Below are 19,330 nucleotides of genomic sequence, written 5' to 3'. Positions count from 1 at the left end.
AGCAATATATGAGAATTCTCTCTGTATCTCTTGAATCATTTGAGATAAACTGCAGATAGCATGGTATTTCAACCCTTGGCCCTTCAGCAAATATCTGTTAAGAACAGTGACATCATTACATTGCTGCAATATTATTGTCATTCTCTAGGAATTTAGTGAGGAAACTGTAGTATTAATCCAATATATATGCCATATGTAGATTTTCCTATTCCCCAAATACTCTTTATTTATAATGTGTTTACTTTGTGTTTTTGTTTAAATCCAGGATCTTCTCAAACATCTCATGTTATATTTGGTTGTCATGTCTCTTTAGTTGCCATCAACCTAGAAAATGTATCCGTCACCTTTGTCGTTTGGATGTTTTATGACATTAAAAATTTTTAAGATTCCATTTGTCCTGTCTTGATTAGTCTGATTGTTTCCTCACAATTAGGTTCAGGTCAAACACTTTTGTTGTTGTTGTTAGAAATAATGCATGAGGGACTCCTGGGTGGCTCAGCGGTTGAGCATCTGCCTTTGGCTCAGGATGTGATTCCGGAGTCCTGGGATCGAGTCCCACATCTACCTCTTTTTTTTTCCTTTGTAATTTTTTTCTTTTTTTTTTCCTTTGTAATTAATAAGTAGTCTTTGACAGAAAATATCCTTTTCCCCATCAATCTTTCTCCCAGGTGTATTTTTTTTTTAAGATTTTATTTATTCATGATAGACACAGAGAGAGAGAGAGAGAGAGAGAGAGGCAGAGACACAGGCAGAGGGAGAAGCAGGCTCCACGCAGGGAGCCCGAAACGGGACTCAATCCTGGGTCTCCAGGATCAGGCCTTGGGCTGAAGGCAGGCACTAAACCGCTGAGCCACCAGGGCTGCCCTCCCAGGTGTATTAGTATCCATTGATGATCCTTGCCCTGAGTTTATTGCCTGAGTGGGTTGCAAAAAGGTAAATTTCTAATTCTTTTGTTACTTGATTTATTAGTTGGCAAATCTTTTGTAAAGATATTGCTGATTTTTTAAAAATTTTTATTTATTTATGATAGTCACACAGAGAGAGAGAGAGAGAGGCAGAGACACAGGCAGAGGGAGAAGCAGGCTCCATGCACCAGGTGGGTGCACCCGATGTGGGATTCGATCCCGGGTCTCCAGGATCGCGCCCTGGGCCAAAGGCAGGCGCCAAACCGCTGCGCCACCCAGGGATCCTGATACTGCTGATTTTTAAGTGGAACTTAGAAAAATAGAGTCGTGAAGGATTTTATGCTGAATGAACAAAATTTTTGGTTATTTTTTAGTGTGTGTTAATAGTGTGGAAAGAAGTGTATTTGCTTTGCCATCAGCCACAGAGGATCCAAAGAAAAGGTGCTGCAGAGAGACAGATCTCCTTGATTTTTGTAAAGCCAGAAATACAGAAACTCCTGTACTGTGTTATTATTTTGGTGTGTTTGCTTGCTTTTCTCTCTTTGAGAGACCACTCTTTTTTTAGAAAGAATCAGAAAAAGCTACAGAAAGATTTTTTTCTGTTTTTATTACTTTTTCTTTGTAAACCAATCAGGTCGATTTCTTTCCCCTGGTTTTGTTTTCTTTTCTTTTCTTTTCTTTTCTTTTCTTTCTTTTCTTTCTTTCTTTCTTTCTTTCTTTCTTTCTTTCTTTCTTTCTTTCTTTCTCTCTTCTTTCTTTCTTTCTTTCTTTCTTTCTTTCTTTCTTTCTTTCTTTCTTCTTTCTTTCTTTCTTCTTTCATCATTTTATGACTATTTTTGATACCAGTCTAACTGGTAGCAAGTATGCAGTGTCATGTAAGTAGCTATTTTTAAAAATACTTTTCTTTCGTAATGTATAAGAAATGCCATATTTGGATGAGCTGTCTAGACTTGACTACTTGTCATTTGTAGCTAGTTGCCCAGAACATTGAAATATTAATAGAATATGTGAGATTGTTTGCCAGTGTCCTAGGACTTTTAAAGGAAATTGTCTTTATTTATTTATTTTTTTAAAGATTTTATTTATTCATGAGAGACACAGAGAGAAAGAGAGGCAGAGACACAGGCAGAGGGAGAAGCAGGCTCCATGCAGGGAGCCTGACATGGGACTTGATCCCAGGTCTCCAGGATCACAGCCTGGGCTGGAGGCAGCTCTAAACTGCTGAGCCACCCGGGCTGCCCAGGAAATTGTCTTTAAATGTTGTCTTACTTTCTTGTTCTCTGTGATTAGTTACTGAAAAATGGCAGCAATCTCTGACATATTTATACTGTCATTTTATTATTGTGTAAAAGAAAAAGGTCTTCTCAGGTTTGTGAGCTATCATAAAATCTACCTTTATCATATTTCTACAAGTTCCATTTAATTTAGTCTCCTAGCTGTAAGTATGTAAATAGCGTTTTAAAGGTACCTATCTCATATGTACCAGGGAGTAGCCAAATGTAGCCATAGAGTTTTGGAGATGGGTTGGTTGAAGAGTAGAGTTGGCGTTAACGCTATGTAGCATTTTTTGGTAGTGATGATAACATTGCATTGGTTTTGTTTATCATGTTACACAGAACTTAGTCAAGGTTTATGTACCTTTTTGTTCTTACGGGAAAAAGTAAGATTGATAACATAAGGGCTTTAGATTCTCTCTTAGATGTGTCTTCAGTATGTGTTTTTGGAGATGAGGTATACCGAGGTCTTCTTTTGAATTATCTCCAAAGATGGTATGGTTGGCATTGTTCATTAGGGGAGATGAAACTGAAAAGGCTTTGAAGCTGGCCTTGGTAGCATGCCATTAAGAAATCTCAAAGGTTGGGCAGCCCAGGTGAAGGCTTTAGCACCGCCTTCAGCCCAAGGCATGATCCTGGAGACCGAGGATTGAGTCCCATATCAGGCTCCGGGCATGGACCCTGCTTCTCCCTCTGCCTGTGTCTCTGCCTCTGTATGTGTGTGTGTGTCTCATGAATAAATAAAATCTTAAAAAAATATATCAAAGGCAAGACACTTAGGTATAGAGCATTTTAATCAATAGTGTATATAAAAAGATGTGTAGTATTTCTCTTCAAAGTTCATGCATTTTCTTTTGTATGTGGAAACAAAACTAGATTTGAGAATAGAATATTTACAATTTAGCCTCTAGGCCCTTTGTCCTTTTTTTTAAAAATAAAAACCCCATAAGTTCTAGTATTAGCTCTCTGACTAGGCTACAGGATAAGACACATTTGACCACTGCTGGTGTATTGTAAGTTTCCTGTTAGGTAAACATGCTTTTGAAAACCATACTTACTTAAAGATTTACCTGATCATTTCATAACTGCTACTTAAAATTATGTCCCAAAGAAAGTTTCGTGAATAACAATAAACCACAGATGTTTTGTTTATGAAGATAGCTTTGTCTATCTTTGAATCACCATTTTTGTTTGTCATTCTGGGACTTTTCAGATATCATACATTTTCATGTCTCCTCTGGGCTGTTCTAGTTAAGTATCTTCAGAAATTTCAGTTAGCGCTGAAACTAGTGATTGTTACCTTTTCAGGAACTATTCATGACTGTTAAATTGGGGGCCAGAAAAATGGGAGTTATTTCTAAATATACATCTTTAATGGTTAGTTGAGTTCTTGAAAGCAGAGTTATGATGAAAGAAATGACTCAGTACCTTATTGTGATCTTTCTTTAGTCTCCTTTCATATTCATAGTTTTTTTTCTTTAATGAGTATTTTCAAATATATAGTAAAGGAGAAAGAATAATAAGACAAATAGCCAGCCATTCATAGTTTTTTGCTACTGTAATATATTATCACAAACTTAGTGGTTTAAAAATATATCAGTTTATTATTTTACAATTATGAAGTTCAGAAGTCCAAAATGGGTCTTACTGGGCTAAAATTAAGGTGTTATCAGAGCTGTGTTCTTGCTGGAGAATCCATTTCATTACCTTTTCCCCGCATCCAGAGGCCGCATGCGTTCCTCAGCTTATGGTCTCATTTTTCCATCTTCAAAGCCAGCATGCTTTGAGTGTCCTCATGTGGCTATCACCCTGGTTCTCTCTTCCAGTTCCCTCAGTCCTCTCTTAGAGAAGTGACTACATTGAGTTCCCCTGGATAATCCAGGATAATTGCCCCATTTTCAGGTCAGCTGATTAGCAGCCTTAATTCACATACCTTAACTTTTACATGTTACAGAGAGTAGGACATTTTGGGGTTGATGAAAGTGTTCTAAAACATGGTGATGGTTTTACAATTCAGTAACTTTACTAGAAAATTATTATATTTACAGTTGAAATGGGTGAATTTTATACTATGTAAATTATATTTCCATGAAGTTTTTTTTTAAACCTTTAGCTTTTCTCCTTTGCTTTTAGAACTCCAAATTTATTTTCTTTTAAGATTTTATTTATTTTTTTGAGACAGAGAAAGCACAGGTGGCGAGGAGATTCAGAGGGAGGGGGAAAAGCAGACTCCCTGTTGAGCAGAGAGCCCGACATGGGGCTCCATCCCAGAACCCTGGGATCCTGATCTGAGCCAAAGGCAGGCACTTAACTGACTGAGCCACCCAGGTATCCCTAGAAGTCCAAATTTCTTAATGAAACATAATGGTTTCATACTAATTAAATTTTTAAAAATTGTGACAAAACATAACCATAGTAATCATTTTTAAGTATATAGTTCAGTAGTGTTAAGCATGTTGTACAACCAACCTTCAGAACTTTTTCATCTTGTAAAACTGAAACTCTATACTCATTAGACAGTAATTCTCCATCTCCCCCCTCCCATCAGCCCCTGTTAGTCATCCTTCTACTTTGTTTCTATGAATTTGACTACTCTAGATACCTCATATCAGTGGAATGATAAAGTACTTGTTTTTTTGTTATGGCTTATTGTAATCCAAGTTCATCTATGTTTTAGCATGTGACTGATTTTCCTTTTTAAGACTTAATAACAAAAAAAAAAAAAAGACTTAATAACACTCCATTGTATGCATATACTATTTTTATTCACCCATTCACCTGTTCAGATGGACACTTAAGTTGCTTCTACCTTTCAGCTGTTATGAATAATGCTCTCAGCATTGATGTGTACATATCTCTTTGAGACTCTACTTTCAGTTCTTTTGGATATATATACCCAAATGTGGGATTACAGGATTTGAATTGAGTTTTAATTTATCTTTCCAGCTCCTCTTCTGCCTCTTATAACAGACACTTTGCCCCTACATACAGATTCTATCCCTGGACACACTATGTAATTTTGAATTCATCTGGGCCTATTATGTTGCAGGTAACAAACTCACTTCAGACTAGATAATGCTAAAGATGTGTGTGTTGGAGTGGGGGGAGGTATTTTAAGGATGTCGCTATGTTACACAGAACCCAAAGACTGGAATGTGTTTGGGCTTTAGGAAAAACTGGACTTTAAATATCTTAGGTTTCTTTCTCTTTTTCTTTTTCTTTTTCTTTTTCTTTTTTAAAATTAGGCCCCACGTCCAACATGGGGCTTGAACTCACATCCCTGAGATCAAGGGTTGTATGTTCCAACACTGAGCCAGCCAGGCACCCCCTCAGGTTTCCTTTTATGTATGTTCTGTGTAGGTTTTCAGTGGTCTTCTATCTCTGCTGAAGAAAACCATCACTGTCAGAAGCTCCCAGATGTGTCATTTGCAGCCCAGACACTATGGGAAAAACTCTCGGTTCCAAATTCCAGGGTGCCCTCACCCTTCTGTTAACTGTGCAGTGACCTCACTCTGTCCCTAAGGAGTCATATGTGGAAGTGAGGCCATTTGGCTAAACAAGTAACAGCTACAGATTCTCTCATCTCCCTCCCCAATGGGAGATGACTCCTACCTAGTCAGGTCCAGCTATCACATGGTGACTTACCTTCAAAGGTATCCCATCCCACCAGCTGAAGGTCTCAGGATGATAGCTTTGCTTTCCCTAGTTTGGTCTTGATTGGTCCAGATAAACACTTGCATGATCCTGCAGCTTGTGGGCTGATAGATTTTTTTTTTTTAAGATTTCATTTATTTATTTGAGATAGACAACACAGGCAGAGGGAGAGGGAGAAGCAGGCTCCCTGCTGAGCAGGGAGCTGGATGCGGGGCTCAGTCCCAGGACCACAGGATCACAACCTGAGCTGAAAGGCAGATGCCTATCCTAACCTGCCGAGCTACCCAGGCATCCCTAACTCATAGATTTTTTTGGTTCTCGTCATTCCTCTGGCCTCTGTCATATAGTCCCAGTATATAATCTTGAGAGGAAGACCAGATAAAAAGGAGAAAGGAAAAATACTATATTTTGGTTTCTAGTTTATTTCATTTATTAAGCACCTTTTGTGTGTCAGGCAGTATTCTCAACCTGGGGTATATAAGCAGAAGAAAACAGAGCATATACTGTCTTCTACAGGGCAGGAGCAGTATAATACAATCAGCAAGTTTCATGGTCCCCTGTTAACTCATTTCACTGGCAGAGGATTGAAGGCTTTAGCCTGGCTTGCCCCAGAAGATTCCCCATGTCTGATATTCTTCAGGACCACCCTTGAGAGGAGCACAGGGGATAGAAGGACAGAGTGGAAGATTGTTCCTTTTATGAGGGCCATGCTGGTTTAGCTTTTTTCCCCTTCCAATAAGATGCAACCTTTTGGACCTAGGGTTTGACCAGGAGTATAATAATTACAGCCTCCTGCTGATAGACTCCTTTAAAACTGTAGTCCACTGCTCACCTATTTCATATTGGATCATTCCCTTTGATAACCAACTCCAGTAGTATTTAGGCTTTTTCATCTCTAAGATTGCTGAAGAGAATAACTAGGACCAGGTTTAATTCTCCTTAGTTTTGCTTATCTTTCTACCTCAGGGCATAGGTGAAAAATTCTGGATTTAGAGTTTTCTCAAGTCTTCTGTGGAGTCAGCCCTGAATAATTGTCCCCCCTCCCCAGCTGCATTTCTGTCAGATAATACTTTATGATGGGGGGAGGTGGGGGACACGCTTGGGTTGCTCAGTGGTGAGCATCTGCCTTCTGCTCAGTTCGTGATCCTGGAGTCCTGGGATCGAGTCCCACATCAGACTCCCTACAGAGAGCCTGCTTCTCCCTCCACCTATGTTTCTACCTCTCTCTCTGTGTCTCTCATGAATAAATAAATAAAATCTTAAAAAATACTTTATGATGAGAGGGTATAGCAGTTAAGGGGAACCCTTTCAGAACACCTCAGTGTTCTGAACGGGGCTGTCTACATTGTATTTATCCAGAGTCTCAGTCTCTTAGTGGCACAAAGAATTCAGTTGCTGAAATTCAGCAAAGTAATTATTTGACCATTAGAGGTTTTGGATCTCTGGCTTTAGCAGAAAGGGCTTTGCTTAATTGTTATATTCTTGTCTTATGTGTCACAGCTCTCTAGTAGGCAGGATTGGGCTGGATTGTGTTTTGCAGATTGGATTGTTTTGCAGAACCTTACTGAGGTTAGCACAAACTTCTGTGAGCAATTTCTTTTTTTTTGTCCAAAGCTCCTTTGGAGTGTAACCAACTGTTTTGCTATACCTACAACAGGACTGCTAGGTTTCCCAGCCTGAGATGGAGGAAGCCCCATTTCACTTTAACTTTGTGACACATTTTGGGTTTGTCACTTTTGCAATACTTCAGTCTCTTATCAGGACTTTATTGGTGATTTTTCTTCATCTGTGTGCCTTTGCACATTCTCCATCTAACTGCCCCTTTACTTCTCCTCTAGGTGATTAATGAGTCTATCAGTTTTGATACTACCTGGCTGATGAAGCTTTCTCTCGATGCCTTAGTTTGAATTAGGTATTTCCTCCTCTGTACTTTCATAGTTGTTAGTTATATTTCTCCTCTGACATTTATCACACTGAATTGTGATTAATTGTTCCCAAATCTTTCTTAATAGACTTTGCAAATACTTTGTCTTATTTATCTTTATGTTTTCAGTACCTACAATCATGAATAAGTCAAAAAATAAATGAGTAAATATTCTATACTGATAGGCAGAGAGGGAAAAACTTAGTGCTTATAATATAGTTTGATCCTTAGATATATGTTGTTGCTTCCTTTAGTCCTAGAAACTGGTGGGAACAGGAAATACCATTTAGGGTGATCTTGAGCATAAGGATTACAATACTTAAGATGAGGTGCCATGCATGTCTCAACTTGTTCTCCCACTTGATTTCCCAAATCTGAGCTTCACACTGTTGATTGGACTTGTCCTGTAAGTGTCACCAAGAGCTATGATCTTAAATAGAGCAGGATTCCACCCATACCCAAGAGTTTGTCCAGCTTTTTTTTCTCTTAAAAATGTTTGATTTTCTTCAACATGTGGTGCTGGGACAACTGGATAACCAAAGGCAAAAGAATTAAGTTCAACCCCTACCTTACTCCTATATAAAAAGTAACTAAAATGGATCAATGGTTTAAATATAAAAGCTGGGTAGCTCAGTGGTTAAGCATCTGCCTTCAGCTCAGGTCATGATCCCAGGGTCCTGGGATCAATCCTGCATTGGGCTTCTTGCTCAGCGGGGAGTCTGCTTCTCCCTCTGCCCCTCCCCCTGCTTGTGTGCATGTATGCTTTCCCTCAAAAATAAATAAAAATATTAAATATAAAAGCTAAAATAAGCTGTTTAGAAGCAGAGAGGGTTAAGGGTTAAATCTGTATGACCTTGGATTTGATGACAAAAGCATGAGTCACAAAAGAAAAACTAGATAAATTGGATTTCATCAAAATTAAAGCTTTTGGTTATCAAAGGACAATATTATTATTTTTAAAGATTTTATCTATTTGAGAGAGTGTGCATGAGCTGGCGGGGGAGGGAGCAGATCAGAAGGAGAGAGAGCCATGCTGAGCCTGAAACCAGATGCAGGGCTTAATCTCACAACCCTGAGATCATGACCTGAGCTGAAATCAAGAGTCAGATGCTTAACTGACTAAGCCACCCAGGTACTAGTGTCCTCAAGGACATTATTATTAAGAAAAAGAAAAACCAGCCTGTTTGCAAATCATCTATTTGATAAGGTCTACTGTCCAGAATATATAGAGAACTCTTACAGGTTAGCAGCAGGATAGTAAGCAGCTTAGTCAAAAAATGAACAAAGGATTTGAGCAGACATTTCTCTGAAGAGGCTATACAAATGGCCAAAAAGTACAAGAAAAAAATGTTTAAGGTCATTAATCATTAAGGAAATGCAAATCAAAACCATCAGATATCAGTTTGCACCTGGTAGGATAATTATAATTGGAAAAAAAGAAAAGTGTTAGCAAGGTTGTGGAGAAATAGGAACACTTATACATTGTTGGTGGAAAAGTAAAATGGTTCTGCAACTATAGAAAACAGTTTGGTGGTTCATCCAAGACTTAAGCATTGAATTACCATATAACCTAGCAGGTTTACTTATAGGTGTATACTTAAAGAAATGAAGCCATATACTCACAAAGATAGTGTATATAAATGTCCATAGCAGCATTACTCATAATCAAAAAGTAGAAACAACCGAAATGCCCGTCAACAGATGCATGGATAAACAAAATGTAGTGTGTACATATCATGGAATATTATTCAGCCATTAAAAGGAATGAAATACTGATTAACATGCTACAATTCTAGATGAATCTGGAAAACATTATGTAAGTGAAAGAAGCGAGACACAGAGGGTCTCATATTGTATGATTCCCTTTATCTAAGTTATCCATAATAGGCAGATTTGTAGAGAAGATTAATAGTTGCCAAGGAATAGGGGGGAATAGGGAGAAGGAGGAATGAGTAATGATTACTTAACGGGTATAGGGTGTTCTCAATAGGTATTAGGTGATGAAAAAGTTTTGGAGCTGGAGAGGCAGTGGTTGTGCAACATTGTGAAAATACTAAATGCCCCCGAATTATATACTTTAAAGTAGTTAATTTGCTATGCTAATCGCACCTCAATTTTTTAAAAAAGGAAAAGTCGTTTGATTATGACCTATTAGTCAAAGGCACTTAGATACTAAACTTCTACAATGCCAGTGTTGAATTTTCTGTGTCCTTAGAATCTGCTTTTTTAAACAATTAGCCAGTTTAATTATCTCAAGATGACAAGAATACCCAATGTAACATGGCTCTAGAGTTGCCAGATTTAATTTAGTGGTTTATATCTTCAAGGACACAACAGTTTTTCCCTCTTTCTGGATGGTTACTTTTTGTATATCAGCCACATCCTCATTAGGTACCCTGAGGCTCCTGCTGGATCTCTTCATGTTCTGAAGATAGTTGCAGTAATTCTGTTCACTGAATTTTCTTGGTATCTTCCAGTGGCAGGACAAAAGGATACCTTCTCTCCCCTTCTCTCTCTCTTTTTTCCATTGGCCTTTTTATCATAAACTTTTCAAACCTACAGAAAATTTTGAAGAATTGTAGTGTTTACCTAGATTCAACAGTGGTAAACATTTTTGTCATAATTTGTTTTCTCTGTATAAACTTTTTTTTAATCATTTGAAAGTTGTAGACATCACAACTCTTCATCCTTAAAGATTTCAGCATGCTTCTCTTAAAAATAGGCATTCTCTTAAATAACCACATACTAAGATATGAAGATAATTTACAAAAATTTTTTACTAGTAAAAATTATCTAGTCCATGTTTAAATTTCCTTAGTTGTCCCCAAATGTATCTTTTATAACCTTCTTTTGTGTTTTTAAAGAGTCTGAATTCAATCAAGGACTTCAAGACCATGTGTTGTGTTTGGTGGTTACATCCCTTTAAATCTAGTGCTGGGTGCCTGGGTGGCTCATCTGCCTTTGGCTCAGGTCGTGATCCTGTGGTTCTGGGATCAAGTCCCATATCAGGCTCCCCAGAGGGAGCCTGCTTCTCTCTCTGCTTATGTCTGCCTCTACCTCTCTGTCTCTCATGAATTAAAAAAAAAAAAAAAAAAAAAAATCTTAAAAAAAATCATCCACCTTGCCTTTTCATGGCCCAATGCTTGTTCTTTACTTTCTTTTTGGAAAAAGTATAACTACTGATGCTAGTTAGAAGGATCAGTTCTAAAAGTAATAAAATTAATGGATCAATAAATAGCCAGGAAAAAAAAGAGAGAAGAAATGATCTTGAACTTACTAGGGCTCTAAGAAGTGGGTGAATGCTGGTGTGAACTTGCTCCTTTTGATGAAACTTTTCACAAGTTCTTCCACTACCCCACCAATCTTAACATGTTAAATAGTATCTTCCTTGAGTTATTTTTTAGGTTTAAAAATACTGAGCTTTCTTCAGCCCATCTCCTGTTGCCTACCTGCAGTCATCTTTCTCGTTTCATGAAATTCTCAGTTTCTTCATATAGTCACAAGTACTTATTTTTTGACTTCTCTTTCTGGTCTTCCACATTTGATTCCTGTCGAGTTGATGTTGGAAAGCCCTAGTAAGAACCTTCTCTATTTTGCTGATCCTTTTTCTAGTTTGGTTTTTCAGTTACATCAGAGACTGCCACTGGGCTTGTGGCCTTAGCAGCAGCCTGTCCAGAGGTGAGAGAAGCTTCTTGTGGTTTGGAATAATCATGGCTCACAGCCCAAAGATGCTGTTGTTTGTGCTTAACTGGTTCGGTTCATTATTCTGATTTCCCATTTTCATTTGTGTCCAAAATTTGGGTAGTTTTTTTTTTTTTCCACCTCATAAATAATTTGGGTCTTTTTGAATTCTTGTTCAGAGAACAGAAAGAGAAGGTATCTGATTTTATTTTCCTTAGAATCTAAGCTAATTCTTAGTCTTCTGACATTCCCTCTTTAATTCTGATTTCCTGATTTTCTTAACTCTTTTCTACTCTCATATACATTCAGCAAATAGATTATTTTTCCTCATAAGATCAGTAATCTGACCTAAATATGTATACATAGTACAAAAATAAATGTTCTGTGTTTGTGAATTTTTGCAGGATTAGATACTTGGCCATAATTCAGCTTAAGGGAAGGTTACAACTAATTTGTTCATAGAATTCATGATGGTGGGGGTGACTGGGTGGCTTATTTCGTTAAGTGTCTGACTCTTGATTTCGGCTCAGGTCATGACCTCAGGGTGATGAGATCAAGTCCTGCATTGGGCTCCATGCTCAGTGAGGAGTCTGCTTGAGATTCTTTCTTTCTTCCTCTGCCCCTTCCTCCACTCATACGGGCTCTCTCTCTTTACTTTAAAGTTAATAAATAAGTAAAATCTTAAAAAAAATTCATGATGGTAATTATTATGTTCTTAAGAAAATCAGGTGTTCGGAAGGTTATTAGATAATTGGAAAGTTCTAGGTAAGTGAAGTTTTATGTCTTTGAATAAATCTTCTAATAGTCTAGCATGAGACAGGTTATTTACCTGTTACTGGATTTGTAGCCTCCTCTATAAAATTAATGTTGGACAGTATTGCTTCTGAGTTACAAAATTGCATTTCATCAGGGAACACATATCAACATCACCAAATTTTTCTACTCTGAATCAGGTTAACCTGATTATCAGTGCAGTAGAGACTGTTTTGTGCACCAAGCCCGTTTTTCACACAGTAGGAAAAGCTGCCTTGGGCTGATAAATTACCTCAGTGTGAGAGACAGTTGGGAGTTACCCTTTCTGAATGTCCCTTGTTTGTGAAGTCTGCTAAACTAAGCTGTGTAGAGGGGCCTTGCCTGTCTTCCTATCTGTTCTGTCCCCTAGTCTCTGTTTGAGTGCTTAACATGTGGATAAATGCTCATTATTAGTTAAATATTGGTTGAATGCCAGCCCTAGGGCTTTTACACACATTGTCTCATACAGTCTTTGCAGCTAACCTTATCGTGCCAACTTTGTAATATAAGCCAGCCTTCTGATAACAGAAAACTCAGTTTTGTAGATGAGTAAGATGACATAGATTCCTAGCCACTTGTTCAAAACCCCACAGCCAGGCATAGGAGCTGCCTCAGAGCCATTTTAAATTTTACTATTTTAACCATTTTTCAGTGTACCGTTCTGTGGCATTAAGCATATTCATAGCCATCACCATCGTCTTGGCCTGTGCCTTTTTCCTCAGTTACACTGTCTTCCTTTGTTCTTTAGGGTGCTCTTGGTTTAATCTGAAATCAGATTAAAGACTTTTTCTGAGCAAAAATGCTGGAGGAACCTGAAAGTTTAAACTTTCAGCTTGGGTTGAATACAGAGTCTGTGTTCTTCCTTTTCCCATTTCCTCAGCCAGCTCTGTTTCATGTAGAATTTCTTGTTGGCTAATAATAACTGAGTATGTTGATTTGAACGGGGATACATGCTCTCATATCTACTTGTTCTCACACTGAATTGGAGCTGTTTGGTCTATTTCTGCCATTGCTTGGCCCAGCACGGCAGTGATATAAGTGATTTAAGTGCCAAAAAGCTGCGTACCCACATTTTAAGCTGTGTACCTGCCGGATGGGTTAGAGCAGCATTGGGCTGAAGTCCACACTTGGCTTTGTACTTGGGAAATTAATTTGCTTTGTCATCCTCCACTCCTGCTTCCTGCCAGAAGTCCAGTTCACTACTTTTGGTTTCATTTTGGGCTTTAAAAGTGCTTCTTAATCTTTCTCTGGATGAATTACCTATATAATACAGGTACAAATAAGTAGTTTTGTTGGCTTGGCCATGGGATGAGTTGGGCTGTGTGAAACAGGATTTGAGGAGGGGGCCAGCTCTGTCTCAGTAGGGTAGCTGAATGTGCTTATGTTTCTACTGGAGTGGTCTTGAAGTCCTTTCTGATATCAGGCAGAGCCAAGTGGTGAAATATGATACATGCTGGGGATGAGAATTGGCAATTGTCCTGAGTGCACAAATAGTTTCTTCCTCCCAAGCATATTTTACAGCCAAGTGAACAGAAAACAATTCAGCAGGCTGTTTGCTGAAGTTCCTGCAGCAGAAAATTATCTTTATAAAATGATAGACACATAGCTTTTATGAAGAGTTTTTAGAAGAACAAAAGGCAAACTGGGCTTACATTTCAGTTTTTCATTCCCTGATTCCTAAGTGTATGGCTGGTTTCAGATACACTCCTATGGCCTGTTTGTGGGTGGTAGTGGCTGGGCGTCCCCAAGTTTGGCCAGTCACATTACTCATTTTGCATCACAGCTAGAGAAGGAAGTTGCTGGGAAGACTAAAGTCCAAGCCTTCCTATTGAATAGTCAAGCAAACAGGCAGTTTGGCCCCTGGCCCAGCTCAGCTCCATGTAAATTTTATCTAGTACACACACAACAGGCAGGCAGTTGTTAGTGGTGTAATTCTAGTTATTACTGACTAATATGACGGGCCACCATTGCGTGAGGCTTGACCTGAGGCAGCTGCTCTAAATATAGCCTTCCTTTCTGGCAGCTGCAAACACCTGGAGGAACAGGCAGGCCCCCAGCAGAAAGTATTTGCTGTCAATAATATGTCTGTTGAACAATTGTATACTACTGTTGGAGCTTTTTTCATGCTATGTTTATGCATAATTAAAAACAACCCACTGGATCCATTGGCTTATGGTTGGGTTATGTTTAGAAAAATTCAATTTGTATTGCTGTCTACTGTGGGGACTGGAGATGATGTCACTAGTTTAAGTAAGACCTTAAGAGGAGCAGTTAATGTAATTACTAGCAATTTCTTTGGTCTCTCTAATGAACACAGCTTGCTTAAACTAACCCTTAGTGGCCTTTGGTTTCTGGCATGAATGAATCTGCTGTCAATCATGTGTTTCAGTTTAATTAGAGACTCGATTTGTGTGGTTGGTAGTTCCTTCTGACATAAGGGGGTTTATGAGTAATTAAAAAGAACACTAACATTTACAAAATGGTGGTTCTAAAACAGAAACTTCAAATGGCTCCTAAACAGGTAAAAGATACTTAACCTTTTATGTAACAAGAGAAAACCATTTTAAGGGCTCACTGAGATCTTATTTTTTACCTATCAGATTGACACAAATCCAAAACTTTGGATGAACACTGTTGATGAGCAAATGGGGAAATAGACACTCTGATACATTCTTGATGGGAGCAGTAAGTGTACAACTTTATGGAGGAAGGTTTAGGATATATCTATTAAAACCACAAATATGGGGGATCCCTGGGTGGCTCAGCGGTTTAGCACCTGCCTTTGGCCCAGGGCGCGATCCTGGAGTTCTGGATCGAGTCCCACGTCGGGCTCCCAGCATGGAGCCTGTTTCTCCCTCCTCCTGTGTCTCTGCCTCTCTCTCTCTATGTCTACCATAAATAAATAAATAAGTAAAATCTTAAAAAAAAAAAAACAAAAAAAACACAAATATATACTCTTTGACCCAGCACTATCTCTTAGAGGAATTTATCCTACAGATACACTTGCATGTTTATAAAAACAATATGTGTTTAAGCTTATTTATGGAAGAACTAAAGACTGAAAACAAACTCGCAAGTGGACTGGTTACATAAATAATGATGTATCTGTACAATGGATACAGCTATTAAAAACAGGATATTCATTATGTACTGACAGGGAATATCTTCACGAGAATAAAGCAAAGGGAAGTGTATAATATGTCACTAATTGTATAAAAGGGGGAGAAGTAAGAATATATATCATTTGCTTGTATATTCATGAGGAAGTTCTGGAAGGTTACTGAAGAAAGTAATATGAGCAGTTACGTGTGTGTGTATGTGTGTGTGTAGGAAAGAAGAGACAAGATGATTACTTTTCATTTTACAAAACTCTTTAAACTATCTGCATGTGTTGCCTTTTCAAAAAATTAAATAATTAGCTTGTCTTTTAAAATAGAGGGGTTTTTAGAATTCCAGTCAAAAGGTTGTAGAGGGAGCCGTCTCTTAATTGACTTCCTTACCCATACTTGCTCTCCTTGTGGGTAAGAGGAGATGTTGCTGATGGTGCTAATGTTTCTTATTTTTTGTGTGCACACCTTAGGAGGAAAGTGATGCATAAGTTTATCAGTCCCAGGCGTGCCTCAGCCAGAATCAGTGGCTCTGAAGATTTATATACCAGGAGCCTTAAGTTCTATTCCAAACCCTAAGAAAAAGGCTTTTTTCATTTATTTTGACAATCAGGATCATATACTCTGGCCAGGACTAAAGTAAAGTCTTTTGCCTTTTCTTTTTGTTTGTAGGAACCTACAAGCAGCAATTGGCGCCTATTACGACTTTGAGAGCCCAAACATCAGTGTGCCCTCTATGTCATTTGTTGAAGATGTCACCATAGGAGAAGGGGAGTCGATACCTCCTGATACTCAATTTATAAAAACATGGCGGATCCAGAATTCTGGTAAATACATAATGGTCAATTCTTCATTGCCCAGTTTTCTTTTTTTTTTAGTAGTAAAAGAAATAAGGAAATGTTTTAGCTTAAGTTATGTGCTTTTGTAACTGAACTTTTTCTTATATATGATGTAGTACTTTTTTTAAAGATTTTATTTATTTGACAGAGAGCACAAATGGAGGGTGGGGGTGGGGGCAGAGGCAGAGAAGAGGGAGAAGCAGGCTCCCCATTGAGCAGGGAGCTCAATGCAGGGCTTGATCCTAGGATCCCAGGATCATGATCTGAGCCGAAGGCAGACGTTTAACTGGCTGAGCCACCCAGGCACCCTGATGTAGTACTTTTTTATACTGGTGTGATGACGAGAAATCAATGAAAGGTCCCCTGCCATGGATCAGGAAAAATGATTTAGATCTTTTTCTTTCTTTCTTTTTTTTTTTCCAGGTCTTGATGGCCTCTAAACAATTCAGTATTCATTTGATACCAGCAACTAAGCCTGTGTGTGGTGGTAGTATTATCTCCACCTGTACAGTTCTACTCTGTCATTTTAATTCTGCTCTAATTAATCTTCCAGTTCTTTCCAGAAGGCTAGAGGAGGTACATCCTTGAATAGAACAAGGTGGTTAGAAAGAGCTGTGAGCATCTGCTCTTTTGAAAGCTCATTTCTTTGAAACCACAGGGATGATTCTTTATGAAATTTCTTTTTTTTTTCTTTATGAAATTTCATTGAGATATCTCTCTGAAATGTTAATACCACTTTGAAAAATAGGGTAAGAGGTGTGGACATTTGCTCAGAATGGGAAATATGGAAAGATTGAGAAATTTTTTTGAAGCATTGTTGTAATGTACTGCCGACTTTAAGAAAAATTAAAAATAAGTTAGTGATAGTTCTTTGAAAATAGGATCTGAGTATATGTCTGGTAACAATTATTCCTTTTGCTAGTAAAATTCTTTTTAATGACTTTAAATTTGAGTGGAGTTAGTATTGCTTTTTTCATGCAGTAGTTATTCATGCGGCTGACTAGATCAGGGCGCTTTAACTTCCTTGTTACTGAGGACTTAACAGAGAAATTCTGAGAGTTGGGAATCTTGGCAGAAGGCATATTTAGCTAAAAATCTGTGTATGTGGGGGAACTCTGTCTAGCAAGGTGATCTGATGTGACGTGATAAAAAAAACTCTCAGGGCTCAAATAAACCTGTAAAAGTGACCTTTTATTGACTGTTTACTTTTAAGTTTTTGTACTGTAATTTTCTTATGATGGGGAAAGACTGGCTAAGCTAGCATTTTTTTTTTTAATTTTTATTTATTTATGATAGTCACAGAGAGAGAGAGAGAGGCAGAGACACAGGCAGAGGGAGAAGCAGGCTCCATGCACTGGGAGCCCGACGTGGGACTCGATCCTGGGTCTCCAGGATCGCGCCCTGGGCCAAAGGCAGGCGCTAAACCGCTGCGCCACCCAGGGATCCCCTTATATACTAACTAATGTACCAAAGTTTTATTCTTAGTTTTTCTGACTTTTTTAGGAGTAACTCTCCTTTGGATGAAAGTTCAGTGTATAATCCGGATTGACCCGATGTTGTAGATGACTGGAGATATCCATGGCTTTATAAAATTTTCATTAGCTTCTTTTCCCTTTTGGTTGTAACTGTGTAGGGCATTGTTAGTTTGAGGGACACATGGTGGTATGGGAAAATAGCCATGTTTTCTGTTTTTCTTGAAATTCTTTTTTTTTTCCAAAAAAGAAGCTTTTTTTCAAAGCTTAATTATTTTTGCCTGATTTCTTTCCCTTTTATTGGTCTGATTTCTTTCTTTCTTTTCTTAATGTTGTAGGCCCTTTTTTTTTTTAAGATTTTTATTTATTTATTCATGAAAGACACAGAGAGGGGACAGAGACATAGGCAGAGGGAGAAGCAGGCTCCCTGCAGGGAGCCCGATGTGGGACTGGCTCCCAGGACCCCGGGATCACACCCTGAGCCCAAGGAAGATGCTCAACTGCTGAGCTACCCAGGCGTCCCAGTGTTGTAGGCTTTTAAAAGTATTAAAACAATTTCTTTTTTAAAGATTTCATTTATTTTTTAGAGCGAGTGAGAATGAGCTTACATGGGGAGGGACAGAGGAAGAGAGAGAGAATCCCAAGTAGACTCTGTGCTGAGCACAGAGCTCAATGTGAGACTTGATCCTTTGATCCCAGATCATGACCTGAACCGAAATCAAGAGTCAGATGCCCAGGTGCCCCTAAAACAGTCTCTTTAGTTCAGCTTCTGTTCATCATGTTTCTTCTTTGAATTACTAAAACCTTCTAGTTGCTGCTCAAAACTGCTTTTGAAGCTTATTCATGAATTCAGTTTTATTTTTTAAAAAATTAAGACCTTGTTTATTTATAGTGAAACTACTGAAAATAGTCTGGCTTGCTGTGAATTCTTTATAGTGTTTTTAAATATTAAAAGTTCTGAGAGTACCACTGAAATATTTGAGCTACTCTTTTTTGCAGAAACCGATTTGTATGTCAAACATCCTCTTGATACATCCATTCACTTACCACACAGCTCCTTGAGTTAATGGGGAATTGGGAGGGGTTGATATAAAATTGTTAAATGTCAGATCAGAACCCCAAAGAGCCTGCCTTTCTTTCACCTTGACTTGGAGAAAATCTGTATCGGTGGGGCTCGCTGCTCTTTCCGCCTGCTTTTGCATGGTAACTCCAGTTTAAAACAGCCTCTGGGTCTGCATTGTTTGTTCTTTGAAAGGCCATTCTTGTGCCTGAACACTTTTTGAAGAGTTTGGGCAACAGTTGGCTGGAGTTTTTACCATTTAAGTTACTTTGAACACAAAGATTTTTTTTATCCTTTTGGAAATTGTTCATCCATTTTTAAATAGTTTTGTATCTATAAGCTGCATGCTTTCCATTCGATTAAGGAGAAACTGACCTTCCATAACTAAGTAATAGATATTAAAGAGGGAAAGCATGCACGTGTACTGGCATCGGCGTCATCCTAATCTGGCCTGAGTTCTTCCTGGAAATATAGTAACAGAAATAGGGCAGGCCTTAGCTATTTCTCCTTTGGCTCTTTTACTTTCATTCATAACCTTCTCCACGAGAGAAGTGCTCACTGAAATAGTTTCATAAATAATTTTCATGGTATCTCTCTGCTGTCATGTTTCAGGCATGTCAGG

General features: G+C 38.3%; 1 protein-coding gene across 2 annotated transcripts in view; it reads left to right on the top strand.

Annotated features, from left to right (window-relative positions):
* ILRUN (inflammation and lipid regulator with UBA-like and NBR1-like domains) overlaps nt 1–19,330 on the top strand; it is a 94,217-nt gene that overhangs the window by 21,018 nt on the left and 53,869 nt on the right. For both annotated transcript variants that reach the window (XM_035697617.2, XM_035697616.2), the window contains exon 2: nt 16,010–16,164. In XM_035697617.2, the coding sequence (XP_035553510.1) occupies nt 16,010–16,164 (155 nt within the window). The remainder of the gene's footprint in view (nt 1–16,009; nt 16,165–19,330) is intronic.

Source organism: Canis lupus, chromosome 12 (genome assembly GCF_003254725.2).
Source record: "Canis lupus dingo isolate Sandy chromosome 12, ASM325472v2, whole genome shotgun sequence".
NCBI classification, from domain to species: Eukaryota; Metazoa; Chordata; class Mammalia; order Carnivora; family Canidae; genus Canis; species Canis lupus.
The sequence above is the reverse complement of the archived record's forward strand: the minus strand, read 5'-3'. Positions and strand labels throughout refer to the sequence as shown.